Source organism: Channa argus, chromosome 22 (assembly GCF_033026475.1).
Source record: "Channa argus isolate prfri chromosome 22, Channa argus male v1.0, whole genome shotgun sequence".
Taxonomy (NCBI): domain Eukaryota; kingdom Metazoa; phylum Chordata; class Actinopteri; order Anabantiformes; family Channidae; genus Channa; species Channa argus.
In genome coordinates, this window is record NC_090218.1 from 10,785,047 (window position 1) to 10,801,288 (window position 16,242).

Consider the following 16,242-nt stretch of genomic DNA (forward strand, 5'->3'; position numbering starts at 1 on the left):
GAGAATCAGCCAATCACGGGCCGCTCAGCGTTGTAAATAAACTGTTGGTCTGAGCTCGTGCGAAAATCCCGCAGAACCGGCGAGCAGGAGACACCCGGACAGAGACATGGCTGTGGACAAACGAGCCAGAGGTGAGTCCGTCTGCCCGTTAAAATGCCGGTGGAGCCGGTTTTTGTGGCGCTTTTACTTAGGAAACAGTAAATCAGCGGGTGAGTGAGTTCATATTCTGCATTGAATCTGCTGTTGTCCTGTTTTTAACGCTGTTCTCTTCAAACAGTTTAGAAATTATTTATAATAATCGAATACGCTGCATAGGACGCCTGTTTTTCAGACTTAAAGCCATAATTGCCTGCTAACAACCGCGCGTTCCACTTCACTTTATTGATAAATAAATAGTTCACACAATGCAAAAAGCCCAAACTTAAGTTTCCAGATTATAATGATTAGATGTCAAATTAATAAATACAATTTTCTGCATTTATGAAGCTGTAGCATGGTAAAAGTTAATAAAATATTAAAATTATTTAAATCAGCATGAATTTCACTTAGGGGACCTGGTGGATCAATGGGTAGAGCAGTGGGTATGGGTGCAGAATGCCGTGAGATCAAATCCCACCCCAGGTGCGTCCCCGCCAAGACATCAAAGGCGAACTTGGTGCCAGTCTGAATAAAAATAACATGTAGAATTAAAAAAATTGAATTAACCAACAGAAAATGAAGATGGAGTCATTTCAAGAGTTGAACAAAAGGCAACACAAAGTCATCTTGGACGCTGGAAACTTGTAACGGACATTTTGGATTGAACCAAAAATAATAATGTGTAGATCATGGATTGCTAAAATAGTACTGGTATTAGCCGTCAAAATTTCCCAGAGCTTTGTCCTTTTATAGTCTCTAAAATTTCTGCACTTTAAAAACAAGGAACCAAACAGATGTAGGTTTTAAGTATAATGGGATTATGCTGGCATCAGGCTACACTGAATTCAGGATTATTAAACCATGAAAATGGAAAAATATTAGTACATGTTTGTGGGCAGTGTTTAACATATTAATAAATAAAAGAAAATGAAGTTGAAGCTTTGTTTTTGTTGTTTTTACAGAAATGGGGGGAGCAGACACAGCGAGCAGCAGCAGCAGCCGACGGGTAATAACACAGCACCCTTACAGCTAAACACAGTGATGCTGTAGATGATCTAAAACAGACGGTTTTCATTGCAACAAAAATGCAAATGAGTCTCACACGACATGAGCTCAACGCTTTTAGATGATTTAATATCTGCGTTTGTTTGTTTTTTTTCTTTTTCTTCTCTTGGCTCACTGGTTTTATTGTTGAATTACTGACGTTCTTTCTTTAGCTGGAGGTTGTTCTTTTTAAAAAGAGCATAAATGGAGTAGTTAATGTTATTAGCTCTTAGTGTACTGAGATACTAATCAATCACAAATGAATACATTTTTATAGTTGTGTTTCTTCATAGTGAAGTTTTCTTTATTTGGGAATCAAGCATTCGGTCTTCACAAAAATCACAGCACAAACACAGCTCTTCTATGTGTCTCTAATCCTTTTTCTATTAATGCTGACTCTGGCTTGTGCTCGGTCCTAACGCTGTTTGACTTAAGTGCTGCATTTGACCCAGTACATCATAATATTCTGTTGAATAGACTGAGGCACTGGGTGGGTGTGTGTGGGGCACAGCGTTAAACTGGTTTGCTTCCTATTTGTCCCATAGGAAATCTTGTGTCTCCATTGACAATTATATGTCCTCCCCCTCCCCCTCGGAGTATGGTGTTCCCCAAGGATCGATACTTGGCCCAATCTACATGCTTCCACTGGGTGATGTTATACGCAGACATAATATTTCATTTCGCTGTCATGCCGATGACACTCGGCCTACTGTGGTCTATAGGAGATACAGCTGAGTCCTCTACAAGATTGTGAGTCTGATATTAGAAACTGACCTTAAATTTTCTTCAGTTCAATTCAAATAAATCAGAAATTCTCAGAATTAGACCTCAAAATATTTCCAGTAATATACTCTCATCGTTAGGCCCTTTTTATTAAAACCTTTTAAGCCAGTCGTCAGAAATCCTGTTGTTTTATTTGACTGGAACTTGAGTTTTGAGCATCACATCACTAAACCAGTTCAGTCCTGCTTTTATCATCTTAGGAACATTGCAAAAATCAGACGTATGTTAAATTTTAATGATGCTTTTATCTCCTCTCATCTTGATCATTGCAATAGCCTATTTTCCTCACGTCATCAAGAGGAATCAAAACAAAGTTCAGCCACGTTACTCCTTCTCTTGCATCTCTACATTGGCTCCTTGTTCATCTTGGGATGAATTTTAAGATTTTATTGATTACTTATAAAGCTCTGCATGGTTTTGCTCCGTCCTATATGTTTAATAACATACGTGCCATTACGAAACTTAAGCTCACCAGACAGGGAATTGTCGTCTATTCCACCTTCGTGGTTAAGAACCAAGGGGGATAGAACATTTTCCATCATGGCTCCAAAACTGGAATGACCTGACTGAGAAAATCAGCCTGTCTGACTCAGTGGCACTTTTAATTCTCGTCTGAAAACGCGTTTTTATGGAAAACCTTCCCTGAGATGCGCGTTCTGTGTTTTAGTAGAAATAATATATTCTGTCTATATCACTGTATTTTTACATTGTGCTTTTCTTTGATTTGATATTTAACCTCATTTTATTTATTCATGTATTTTTATTTATATATTTTCTTTTCCTTGTTACTGTACAGCACTTTGTACTTTGATAAGTGCTTTATAAATGAAGCTATTATTATTCACATTCATTTTAAAACAACAATGTGCTTGTTTGCCCATTTGAGAATTAATGCTTGCTCACCGAGTTTCTTTTGGGCAATACATGTAGTAAATAAAACTTCCTCGTAAGAGTGGCTCTGTGTATATTATTGTAAGACGGGATCTTCAAATTGCATTCATGTCTTTTTGGCTCTAGTAGAGTAAACAAGCCATGAAGTCCTGAGATCAGCCTGACATTTTAAACACATTGTTGCCACGGCTCAGTCAAGGGCAGCTGGGGGGAAAATCTGGCATTTTCAAAGCTCTGGTGAACGTGACATCAATCCCTGGACTCGGTGAACTGATCCAATTTGCATGGCTGGCTCAAATTTAGCTTTTACTCAAAGGCACTGTGTAGTTGCTGGATACATTAGTACATTTAGTGTTGAAGGGGGGCGGAAACATGAAGTCTTTCTACTGTATTTATTCTTCATGGTGTATGTATACTTTACTCCCAACATTTATTATCTAGCTAATCAGTACAAATATAATATTAAAAGAATATAAAATCAAGCTCCCTATGGTATTTTGACTGTGGTTATCTGAAGATGCACAGTTCTGTTTCTCTCTTTCTCTTGATTTATTCTGCTTTTCACTCTTCCGTTCTCGATTATGGTGTATTATTAGTAGTTCCACGGTGCTTAATGCGTCACCCTCATGGAAACATAAGCCCTTCAAAGTGTTTTCTTTTTGACTAGATCATTGTTTCACCTATAACTGAATAGACCTTAGAAGCCTCGATGCTGTGTTGGAACAACACTCTTCAGTGTTGTCTTAGAGACTTTTCCTACAACTTAAGAAGTTTCTGTGGGAAATGCTTATGTGGCTTAACATCATGAGATTGTGCAGTATCCAGAGTAACACAGGGCTTCGTGTGGAATTTTTGCTTTTTCTCTCCCCAGGAGAGCTCAGGAGGAGTGTGGGACTCTGTGAAGAGAGCTACGGTTGTCATCGGATCTGGAATCTTATTATTGGCTGCATTCGGCAACTCTCTGACATGGTAAGATCTCCTTACGTGTTACCGTACAACCAAGCAGTGTTTTGTCCTGAAGTGAACCCGAGATGAACCACAAGTTAGTATGTGAATGCTACAGTGTGCAACTTAAGGTACTGAAGTCCTAATGTGAAACTCCAAGTCCTCACTGCTCTGCCCAGTCCTCCCTCCCTCAGCCCTGAAACAGCTTTGTCTCGCTTATTACACTCCGCCGCTCTCTGCACAGCCCTTAAGGTAGTCGTATTAACCAAATTACAATAAATAAGAATGCTAATAAACGTACTAATCAAGCAGAAGTCATTCCTCTTTCCTGGTCGGTTACACAGACAGACATCCATTCGTGCTCACAATTTAAACCTACTGACAATTTAGGGTCCCCAAATAACCTAGCATGCATGTCTTTGGACTGTGGACGTGTACATTATACGTTCTAGACGATGAGACTATAATGTACTGGGGGAATGCGAGGGGGATATTGTGAAGTGACAGAAGGCTTAAATCTGCTATCAATTTGAACATGACCGTTGTCCATAATATAGGTGTGTTTTGCTGAGGAGCGGGAGGAGAGATGTGACGAGACTAGACATGGTGGGAGGTCAGGAGATAGGATGTGACGAGACAGATCTGGGACAGAACTAAAAATGATGTCGAGAGAAGCCTACATGTTATAGGATTAGACACAACAGAACCACACATGAAACAAAGTGACAGCACTAAACTTGACAGGACAGTGTTTTCTGGGAAGTTGAGGAGTCAGTTGGTGGTTGCTACTGTGGCTGTTGGTTAGGATGGAGATCAGCAGGCACCAGATGTGGCAGCACAAAATCCATGAGAGGAAGGTTGACCGAGATGATACAGGGACATTTTAGGAGAAGGCACAACTTGATGTGAAATGGAATATTGCGTGATGGGGTGAGATGTACTATGTTCAAACATATTGTTGGGGTGTCACAAGGTTTTTGCTGGAGGTTTTCTTTGGGGATCTGGTTTATTTCTTTGTTTAGATATGACTGGGTATTTATTAAGTGTTCCCCATAGGTGGTAGTGCATTTCAAGGTTCTTTCTAGGTTCTGGTAGTTGTTCAAATGCCTTTTGACCTTTGGCAAACTTATCCAAAATCAGATTTGAAAGGCTGGGGATCTTTGAGATCTGACATTATGATGGTGACTAGATTTAAATATTTCCATAAGTTGGTGGTAAAGAAAAAGTCAGCAAAATGGTGGCACAGGGGTTAGTACTCCTGGCTCCCAGCTAGATGGACGCCCGGGTTAAGCAGAGAAGATGATGCATGGACATAAACATGCAAAAACATATGCATGTAAAATATGTAAACTTAGTAAAATTACTGCTCCTACAGGCATCTTCAGAAATTCTGGGGAGCTTCAGGAGATTTCTGGCAGAAGTTGTGGACCAAGCTGTACTTGGCATTCGAAGGTCACGACGCGACGCTGTTCTACTTAGGTAAGAAACAATTGGTTATTTTGGTTTGTTGTCCACAACGTTGAGCCTTAGAGGAATTGGATACAACTACATAAAGAGTAGCCTCAGATCTATGGGGCTACACAAAAGGAGGCCTTGTGTGGTTCCAGCCGCTGGGTAAATGCAATGTTTGTGCAGCAATAAGAACAAGTGTTGCGGCTGTTTTTGCACATTAGAAGAAATGACTATCCAAGCATACGTGGATCATGCAGAAGTAATCAAGTCCCACACAATGTAATAAAAACTCGCTTTATTGATTCTTGCAGCGATAATCGGAAAATATAGAGAATTATCGATCTTAAGGTTTAAGGATGTAATCAAAATATGTATTTGTATTTTGTATGACCTATTGACTTTATGGACTGACCAGGTTTTGCTTTAAAACACACATTTCTCATAATGTTAAGCAAATTGTTTGCCTCTCAAAACGCTGCTGCTGCTGCTGCTTTTTCTGTTGTTGTGAAATCCTCAGGTACAGGTCAGGTCATCGCGCTGTCGCTTGATGATCGCGGCCTTGTTTTCTCTCAACAGGGACAATGTTGATCCCCACTCTAGTGTTCTGGGTGACAAACGGTCTGCTGCTATTGGTTGACACGACTGGTAAACCCTCCTTCATCACTCGTTACCGCATCCAAGTGGACAAGAATAACCCGGTAGGCTTTGGGATTGGAACGCATTTATTTTTTTGGTTACCCCACTGATTTCCCTTCTTTCTTTTGTAGCTAGTATCTGATTTTTATCTTTGACACTATGATCACCTTTAGCCACACTGCGCCTACTGTCTCTGCTTTAATACTACTTGCTCTGTAATTGTTGACAACCTCTACTCCTACAACCAACAGACCCAAGTTTAAATAACCTTGAAAGCCCAACTGTTATCATTTGCGGCCGTCGCTGAGCAAACAGATTAAATACAATTTTATGGCATTTTATATACGGTGAAGGATAATAAATCCATACTATCACCTCACCTTTGTATCGCATGGAGGGACTGGACCTTTCTGCATGTGAACTAATGAAGACAAAGTTTATCCTTTATTTAAAACCACTTCATTTGGCTTCGTCAGTTGTTTGGAGTCTTGGGCTGCGAACGTGTTTATTGTTTGTTAAATTGTTTTTTCAATGGACATCCTCATTTGTCATTATTGAAAAATCAGAATCAACACGTCTCAATGAATAAATGAGTCAAATAAGCACTAAGGACCAAAAATGCATCTAAATTTGACATTAATAAAATGGCTGTTAACATTGTCTTATTTTGGATCTGCTGATTTCTTTGCGTTTCCTCGTTATTTCGTCGTTATATCATCGTCTTGATGTTTTCACATTTGTCTTATTAGTGTACATTTTCATTTCTTCATTAACTCATAATGAGAAAAATGGATATATAAAAAGTTAAAGAGGAGTTTTAAAAAACTCACTTTTGGCCTCATACAAATTAAAACAATCAAATAGTTATAGAAATATTATCCCGACTACACATGATTCAAACATCCTTTCTTGTGTTTTTGAGTGGACGTGTCCTGTATATGAACACTCGTGATGTCCAGTGTTACCGATCTGACCAAAGTCCTCTGACTGTGTTTGGCTAACAGGTGTTGGACACAGACTAACATGTCTGAGGCTTTGGAGAGTTCATTGCTCTAAGCAGAGACACTTCAGTGCAATGACTGAGAGTGACCGTCTGAACTTTAGCTATATTAATCATAAACAGAGACAGGATGTGCTGTTGTCCTGCAATAATTAAAGTTGCACAACACCGGTTGTTTGGTTGAGAGGTCAACCTGTTTATATCCTTAAGTCAGCGATTGGCGTCGTCCATCATTCTTTAGCTGGTGCACTAGTCAAATTCTTGTTTCGTATTGTTATTCCATTTTTTGATTGATTGATTGATTTTCTCTCCCTTTTTTGTATCCAATTGCCGCTGTTGGTTTTTCCTACTGGGGTAAAGAATTTAACAAGGAGAGATTTGATATGTGACCTTTGTGTCAAAATTAGAGAAAAGAAGGAATTAAGTACATTTCTTCAAGTATTGTTCATAAGTACATTTTAGAGGTACTTGTAATTTACTGTAGTACTACAATGTTTTTGTTACTTTTTACTCCACTACATTTATTTCACAGCTTTAGTTGCATATATCAATAATAGTATTTCCCAATACAAAAGTATAATCAAACCATAAATGGAGTATTATAAAGTGGCTGTTAGCACAGTGTTGAACTCTTCCTGTACCATCTGTATATTCTTTTTTTTTTTTAATTTTTTTTGTAATTACTAGATATGTGTTTGTCATTTATTTGTCATGTTGTTGTCATATTTCTCTTTATATCTCTATCTATACACCTTTGAATCTTTGCATTTTACAGCACAAATGTTAAGTGTGTTCACAGTAATAATTAATTAATAATAATAATAATTATTATTTTTTCTTTTAAAACATTGACTTTCATTTGTGGGTATCAACATTAACCTTTTCAATTGCTAACAATTGAAGGGATCTACTTCCTAATTATAATAAAGTATATTAATAATCACCTTAAATCTGTACATGAATCAAAGTGAAGAAGACCTGAACATTTGAGATTTCTGCAGAAACTTCATGTGCAGGTGCTAAATTGTAGGGACATACTTTTCACCTGACAGTTTCACTTCACATTTGTGTGAGCGAATGGAATATTTTTAAGTGTATACCGTAAGTTATAAAAATCTAATTTAGGTTGCTCATCGTTGTATTTTCCTGAGACATTTATATAGGAAAGTCGTGTTTTTATTGTGATCAGTCAACATATCTGCTGAAAGTGGTTTTGTGTTTGTACTTTAAACATGCACATAGCTCCAAACCTGTACTGTAAGTGTGCAGTTCCTCCGTGCACACATACATTTTCTTACCCAAATGTCAAGATATATCCATGTATTCAGGATCACGTTGTCTGTTCACAGATTAACTGGAGCCTTCAAGTCTCATAAGAATCTTTTTATCTCTTTGCTTTTAGTCAAGAAGATGATTTAGAAACTTGCACCTCGAGTTCCAGATATTGATCCTAACACACACGTTACTCTGTGCAGAACATGACACACGGATAACTTGTATAAAAAGAAAGTGACCAAACAGCACCTGTAATAGTAATATTAATATTAAAAGTAATATTCTACTATTTCTTTGCATGTACAATTTCAACCAGGCAGTAAAATATGCAGTATGAACACACAATTAAGCTAATAAAGCACTGCAGGGCCAACAATTCAGTTCCACTCCAGAGACTGTTGCATGACGAACATTGAACATTTATTGAATTCCACGTTTCTCAACGTTAAAAGGATGAACTTCAAAGGCAAACCTCAAAGGCAAGTTATGACGTCATTAATGACATCATCGGTACGCTTACACATAAGCTTCTAACTAACCTCACAATATTCACAAAAACAAAAACCGAGGAAACTCGGGTTGGGCCATAGCAGCACAGTGGGTGGAAAAAGTAAAACGCAGTAAGATCCCGGAGTTAATCACGTCTGTCTGACTGTTCCGTGGTGCTGCAGGTGGATCCAGTGAAGCTTCGCCAGGCGGTGAGGTGTGCTCTCTTCAACCAGGTGTTCATCTCCGGGCCCATGGTGGTGGCAGCTTACTACATAATGAACTGGAGAGGGGACCCCACTGGCCCCGAGCTGCCCACCTTCCACTGGGCACTGACTGAGCTGGCTGTTTTCGCCATATTGGAGGAAATTCTGTTTTATTACACACACAGGTGAGGATCATTAATTTGTCCTTGATAAATGCTTTTCTAGTCGGTGCAAAATGGATTTAAATGTGTTGTTTTTTTTATTGGTAGACGTGAACAAGCCTCCCTCAGTTTAGATTTTTGTCACCAGGATCACTAAAGTCTCACATAGTGGTGAGGTGTTCTCCGTGTTTACCAATGCAAACACTTGCTCTCCGGCATCCTCGGGCGCTTTCAGAGCAGAGGAACCGTTTTGTGTCTGCACAACAGGAACCGAGAATCCTAAAACCTTTTTAGTTCCAACTTTAGAGCTAGATAGTAAACCTCCGAATTTAGTTTTCGTACTTTTGGCCATTTTACGTATACAGTTAAAAGCTATTCCATCAGCCTCATTATTCAAATTATTGAGGATATGAAAACTGATAACATACAAAAAGTCAGATATCAATCCCATAGAAATATGTGGTTGGTTTAAAGTAGTATAAAGTAGTATATAGTAGTAATATTGTAAAGATTATACTTTAGGTAGTTGTCCATGCTTCCTCTAAAGCTAAACTGACTTCGTAAATGTGAAGCATTGTACAGTATTTACTGACTGTGTGTTCTGTTTGACTTGCTCTCAGGCTGTTCCACCATCCCAACCTTTATAAGCATTTCCACAAACAGCACCATGAGTGGACGGCTCCCATTGGAGTCGTCTCCATCTACGCTCACCCTCTGGAGCATGTGGTAAATCATCCTCTTCATTTTCTGTGTTCTTGACGTGTTTTTGACCTTTAGAAGGTTTGAGTATTACAGCATTTACCCTCCAGTCAGTGTGAGATCTTTCTAGAAGTTAGAGCTCGGATTTGGAGAGTCTGCAGTGTAAAAACACTGAGGCGAGGTCTTCACATGAACCCGTCTCTGAACTTCAGCTCTTTGTAAACCTTAGTCAAAGTCAGAACCCAAAGGTGTCGATGCTCAGTCTGTTTTCTCAGCCTGTAAACGCGATTGTTTTTCGTTCGGTTTCGTTAGATATCCAACACGCTGCCAGTGATAATCGGGCCGGTGCTCCTGAGCTCCCACCTGGCCACCACCAGCTTCTGGTACTGCCTGGCTCTTGTCAGCACCAACATCTCCCACTGTGGATACCACCTCCCCTTCCTGCCCTCCCCCGAGTTCCATGATTTCCACCACCTCAAGTGAGTCTGCTCAGTGCTCTTAATGAGATTTTACCTTTTAAACATAATCTGATTTTATTAAAAATTAAAATACGGGACAGTGTCAGCAAACTTGGTGCAGACAGGATAAACTAACATTTATTCCATTTTATTTAATTAACTTACCTCCAGGATTTTGCAGATTTAGGAAGGATTTGTTTCATCCTGCAATTTCCGAAAAACCAAAAAAAACAATGCATGTTCACTCAAGTAAAACAGCCTCTGTCACACGGCTGAGTCTTGTCTGTTGTCCACACACATTTCAGCCGTAATCCAGGTGTTTCGTAAAAAAAAACACAGGTCCGTTTGTGTCAGTTGCTACAACTGCAACATTGCCAATTCATTGAGGCACTGACTCAACGGTGCATGTAGATTTTTCTATAAAATCTTAACTTTCTTTGGGATGATATTCTGAACTGTCCTTTTTCTCAAAGGACTTTCTATAGATTCATGTTGAAGTGCAATGATCTCTTTAAATCATTTTGTATAAAAACTGAGCTGTGATGTATTTGTTGGGACTTGGATAGTGGTGAAGCAAAAGACTGGTGGTCATGAGTTTAATAACGGGAGAAATGTACAATATTCTTTTAATGTGACTTGTAAATTGGGGCCATTCTTGTTGGTAAAAATTTGGTGGTTGTGCTCACGTCTTCATTCACGTTTCCAGGTTCAACCAGTGTTATGGGGTCTTTGGTTTTCTGGACCGGCTCCACGGCACCGACACCAAATTCCGGCAGACGAAGCAGTATGAACGCCACGTCCTGCTCACCAGTTTCACCCCACTCACGGAGAGCATCCCCGACTCACCCAAGAAGGGCCAGTGATGGCACCTGACCTCTCACGTCAGACTCCAGCCTTTCCAAGTTTGAGACTGTGTCCATGAAATATGGAAAGTAAATTTCCAATCGGTCTTAAATAGCTGTTAGATTTTTGTAATTTCCCTAGAGGCAAAACATGTTCAGTTTAAAACTATGGACACTTTCACATACTCTGTTGTTAAGCTTGTTAATGATAAGCAGGTTTCAGGCCATGTTGAAAATCTGGCCCGGTTTATCTCTTAGAGCTGGGAAGGTTGTTGTTGTGGGTCGTCATGGTAAAGTAGCACAACAGCCAAGAGCTTGGGTCCATTTTCCGGTAAATGTATTTATGAGCCAAATGATGCATGATGAAAATATAGTAAGTCAGTCAATTATGAGTAAATTGAACTCAGTATTTTTTTTTTTTTTTTTTGTGGTGAAATTAGATTTGCTTTAACATTTTCAGGGCTTTGATATTTTTTTAAATTCAGAATTAGAGACAATAAAACTTAAAGGGCTGTAGTATTCTACTTACCAGTTTCGTCCACTTTGGCACAGTGCTGGTAAACTGAATGATACTGCAGTAATACTTGGACCAAAGCACCTGCAGTGTAGTGAGTATGTGAGAGGAAAAGTGCCTTAATATGAGCTCTCAACATTCCTAAATGATAATGAGATACAAATAATTGATTTCAAAATGCAAAACAAATCTGTAGGAACCGAAAATAAGTTAACAGGTCAGATTAGCTCCCACATTCCACTAACTTGTTCATTTCATGAATCTTCGCTACAAGTTAAAATTATAGCAATACATTTTGTATTAACACTAGTCACCTCTGAGTTCACTTGATGCTCAGACATTTGCACTTTTTATTCACTCTGCACTTAAAACCAACACTATGTAACATTTTGTTTTTGTTTTTTTACCAGAAATGTTCATTAGTCAATTTCCACTGGAAAGTTCCTGGCACTTTTTTTTTTTTTTTTGTGGACCTTCTTTGGGGCTCACGTTCTTTTGGAGGGAACGGTTTGCATTTCCACAGAGGAAAAGCTGGGTAGAGTGTAAATTTAATATGTCAAATGGTAAAGATAAGCAACTTATGCTCAAGCTACCATGAGACTCTGAGTCTGGGTCATGGCGTCTCTACACTGAACATTTGCAGGAACCTTCTGGTAAATAGAACTGAAAGTTAATCCTCTGCTAAAACATCTCATCTAGTATTACAGAAAGCCTCCGTTTATATAAAATGCAAAGTATGTGAAGAGATGCTAAATAATTATCTTACTGTAATTTATACATTTAGTGGTAATAAAACATTTTAAAAATTGCATTAATTCCTTCTCATTTCCTGAATTTTGCAGTGCTGTCCGGACCAACGTTTTGTACGGTGGCCCTGACAGCTCACACTTAAAATACAAATGGACAAAACATAAGCAAATTAACAAAAGTGCAATATTTAGAACAATTTCTCAGAATACAGAAACACGCTGCCAATACATTATTACACTGCAGGGATTTTTCTGAACATTTGCACCTTTTGTTAAAGGTTCTTAACACGCTTGCGTTTCCTTGCAGTTGCAGAGTGTTGGGTTCTCCGGGCCGCCGCCACCTTTGAGTTCCACACTTTAACCTCGTCACAGAAATAATCACTCGGCAGTCGGTGTGTTTGAGGTTTTTTTGTCCGTTTTGTGGTTTTTTTCTTTATTAAAGGAAAGCGTAATTACTACAAATTACAAATAACACTAACAGCGAATCACATCAGCCTACAAAGCAGATATTATGAATATTAAATGTTATAATACAAGATCTCATTCAAGTATTTTACATTTTTCCGTTTTATATATATTTTTTTGTTTTTTCCTTGTTTTCATCTTTTTTTCCTCATGACAAGCCTTGGGTATTGTAATGTAATGAACGGTTTAAATGGTTCATATACAGTTATTTCCTATTCATATGGCTTTATGGAATTGTGTCCTCTCTTTTTTCCAGTCACCAGACATTTTAAGCCAGCCAATAATCCTTTGACCAACATCCCAAAATCCAGCTGGGTCCTTTCCGCTTCCTCCCCACATCCATCATTGTCCAGTATTCAGCCAAATCTTTAAAGCTGAGAGGCTGAGGGTGCGGTGCCTCCTACAGTCTATTTGAACAGCCAGCAGCAGGTGTTAGCTGATAGATGGCGGAAAACTCCCACAACAACTGAAATCCCCAAATGTCCTGTGCCGGGTGATGATCACGTTAGAGGAAGGGACTGTTCCGGGAGACGCACCCCCTGCTGGCAATCAATCATATCTGCAGCCACATATCGACTCAAAAGCTTTCACTGGTTTGAGAAATTGAATGGAGCTTCTTTTCAAAATATGTATAGCTCTAGTTTAATTAACTTATGTTAAACCTCCAGTAAACGCACTGATGCATCAGCTGTAAGCCTGAAATGGATCCAAATCTCCCATTAGACTTTAAAAGAAAAACAATTTGACACTAAAAAGGACCTAAACTTAAAAAAAAAAAAAGAAAAACACAAAAACAGGCACAGGTGTCCACCAATACAGTTTCATCTAAAATGTCAGGTTTTTTTTTTTTTCCCCTCCAACACATTTGAAGATTTTCACTGCAATTTAACGGAAAATGGGTCGTTTCATGAACATCTGGACGTTCACGTGTGTTAAGACTCAAGTTCTCACTTAATTCAAACCAACTGATCAGTTTCAGTTTGCCTTGTATCAATAGTTTGTAGATGTAAAATGCTGCTCTGAGCAAATTAACTGATTTCAACATGAAACACTGGAAACTTAGAGTTCTTGTTCTTGCGCTGATTTTCTGTTGATGCCCTGATGTCAACTTTCCCTTTCGTTATGTTCCTGTTTCTGAAATCCAGATGTTTAAACAGCCCGACACTAACCCCTCTTCCATCATAACGTCAACGCTAGAAACACTGCAAATTGAAATTAAAAAGCATTAAGGAAAATCATGTGAACATAAAAAAAAAAAAAGTTAGAGTACATACAATTGTAAGGCAAATGTTATCTGTTCTACAAACGATAAAATAAGTAGCAGGGAGCCTTGATCCTTTCTCTTCATCTGTCAAATTCACATTTACATTAGTGGAGGAAAAACAACAGAATCACCCTTCTGTTTGATAAAGTCGGTACTCGAGTTGGATAAAGACTTAAATATCCACACTGACTGAAGGAAGAGTGATGGCTGAACAGGACTATCCAGTCCACAACGAAGCAAGATATCAAGCGGTGTTTTTCAGGTTTGCTTGCGCTGCTACATCTGTACCTGTGTCAGTGTTCATGCCTGGAACTGGTGTAGGTAGGTGTGTGTGTGTGTGTGTGTGTGTCTGTAAGTGTGTGTGAAAACAGGAAGAGGCAGCAGGCGCCCCGAGGCCCCATCGGCCTCAAACTTCCAAGTTCTAGAGGAAAGTCGGAGACCAAACGTCTGAGCCTCGCTGGCACCTCCTCCCAGAGCACCTGCGACAGAGCACAACAGCTCCTCCTCATTAACATCGCTTCTTCAAGTAATCCAGATTGATGATTCCAGTTCCTGTAGCGTCACTGATGGTCGGATGTGAAACGGGATGGATGAATGGATGGATGCAGCTCGTCTGACGGAAGATGTAGGGGCACAGAAAGCCAGAAAGCAACCAGCAGGGATTCTCCCACCTCAGTTGTCCCGTCCACGCAAGGGTCTTTTTTTTTTTGTTTGTTTTGTTTGTTTGTTTTTTTTTTCCTCTGGGAGGGGGAAATAGGTGACAAACCTCCACCGGGTTGTTTCAGCACACAAATCTACGACTTGCAAACACAGGGATGAATTACTGGACTTGTAACAGACTGAATAACACTTGGAAGACAGCTCAGTAAAGACAATGGAAGGGAGTGGGGGGGGGGGGGGGGGGGGGGGGGGGGGAGAGAAACAGTCTGGCAGACAGCGTTCACCTTCTGGCCTTTGCGGGACATGGTGACGGGACATATGAGTGATCTCAATGCTGTACAATCAACAATAAGGTGGCGGGCACGAGTTAGAAGCAGTAAAACCATTAAAATAAGGCAACTTTCAATGATCGCGTCCATGCTGAGGGGGGGGGTGCAAGTATCTACTTTCCTCTTTTTGTCATTTGGTTCTTTGTGTCGTTTTCCCCTCAGTGTCCCTCCATAAATTAAATCGGATATTTCTAAGGTCTAGTTGCTCAGCTGAGAGCAGCCGGGGCTCTGCGGATGGAAAGGTCAGTCGCTTGGTTCAAGCCACTTTGGTCCGGTTGGATGTTTAGGGCAGCGCGGCCCCCAGTAAGCAGCTAACGGGAGTTTTCAGATGCTCAGTCTAGGTTACGGTCCAACCACATGCTGAAGGAAAAAAGAATTATTCAACTAAGATCGGGGCAAGGAATCAAATCTCTTTCATCCAGCAGCACAGTGACAATCAAAGAGGGGTCCCGGTGACACAAAAAAAAACAAAAAAAAGGGGGGGGGGGGTTTAACATTAAAAAAATTCCAGGGTAGTGAATCACTTAAAACAAACCAGCATGTCGACTGACAATAGTGTTTAAAGAAATGTGCGAAGCCTCATCTGTTCTTGCCTCCTTAAGACAAAAACCTAATCAATAAACTGAGCCATAATAACTATTTTCGTCCGTATTTCTCAAACGTTGTCCTAGGAAAAAAAAAAAATATTCTCATGCTTCAATAACGAGCTGGGTGACGCCCCCCCCCCGTGGTGTAGAGAGAACTGGCGACTTGCAGATGTGGTTAAGTGGATCCATGCGGGCTGGTGTATCTGTGGAGTTACTTCAGTGTTTTGGCATCTGGTTTGGGGTCAGCAGTGGGGGCGCCGGGTCTCTGGTTGGTCGGTTGTTTGGCATCATCCTTGGTGGCGGGGCCCTGGGCGGCAGGGGTGGGGCTGGGGCCTGAGACGGCCTGGCTGTGGTGCCGGCCGGAGTTCTGGGAGGGGTGTCGTCGGCGACCGTCCCCGCTGGACGAGTGTCTTCTACGGCCTCCTTCCTCCATAGGTGGCTGGAACCAGAAATGACAAAAAAAACACTAAATCCTAAATGTGTCCATATCAACAAAAACTGAATGAAAAGACAACCCGAGTTTCTTTAAAAGCAAACAAGACAGTGTTTCCTGCCGTGAAACACAAGATCATCACAGCGATACAAAGGTAGAAAGTTTAAATTTGACCACAACAGACACTGTGGAGAGCGTGAAGTACAAAGTGGCCATTGCTATTTC

The 16,242-nt window shown here is 40.0% G+C and overlaps 2 protein-coding genes across 8 annotated transcripts in view; one reads left to right on the forward strand and one right to left on the reverse strand.

The window, feature by feature from the left end:
* Window positions 1-15: 15 nt before the first annotated feature.
* faxdc2 (fatty acid hydroxylase domain containing 2) lies at window positions 16-12,339 on the forward strand. Of its 2 annotated transcripts, none has more exons than XM_067492455.1 (9): window positions 16-131; window positions 1,101-1,144; window positions 3,728-3,825; window positions 5,177-5,280; window positions 5,830-5,951; window positions 8,836-9,041; window positions 9,638-9,743; window positions 10,029-10,195; window positions 10,881-12,339. In XM_067492455.1, exons 1-9 carry the CDS (start codon window positions 107-109, stop codon window positions 11,035-11,037), a joined length of 1,029 nt encoding a protein of 342 aa, XP_067348556.1. In that variant the 5' UTR covers window positions 16-106; the 3' UTR covers window positions 11,038-12,339. The 2 variants fall into 2 exon arrangements, with proteins under 2 accessions (XP_067348556.1, XP_067348555.1); XM_067492454.1 differs by having other exon boundaries at window positions 92-209.
* Window positions 12,340-12,668: 329 nt separating this feature from the next.
* Window positions 12,669-16,242, reverse strand: part of larp1 (La ribonucleoprotein 1, translational regulator) — a 40,612-nt gene continuing 37,038 nt past the window's right edge. For all 6 annotated transcript variants that reach the window (XM_067492440.1, XM_067492439.1, XM_067492438.1 and 3 more), the window contains one exon: window positions 12,669-16,023. In XM_067492440.1, the coding sequence (XP_067348541.1) occupies window positions 15,796-16,023 (228 nt within the window). In that variant the 3' untranslated portion in view covers window positions 12,669-15,795. The remainder of the gene's footprint in view (window positions 16,024-16,242) is intronic.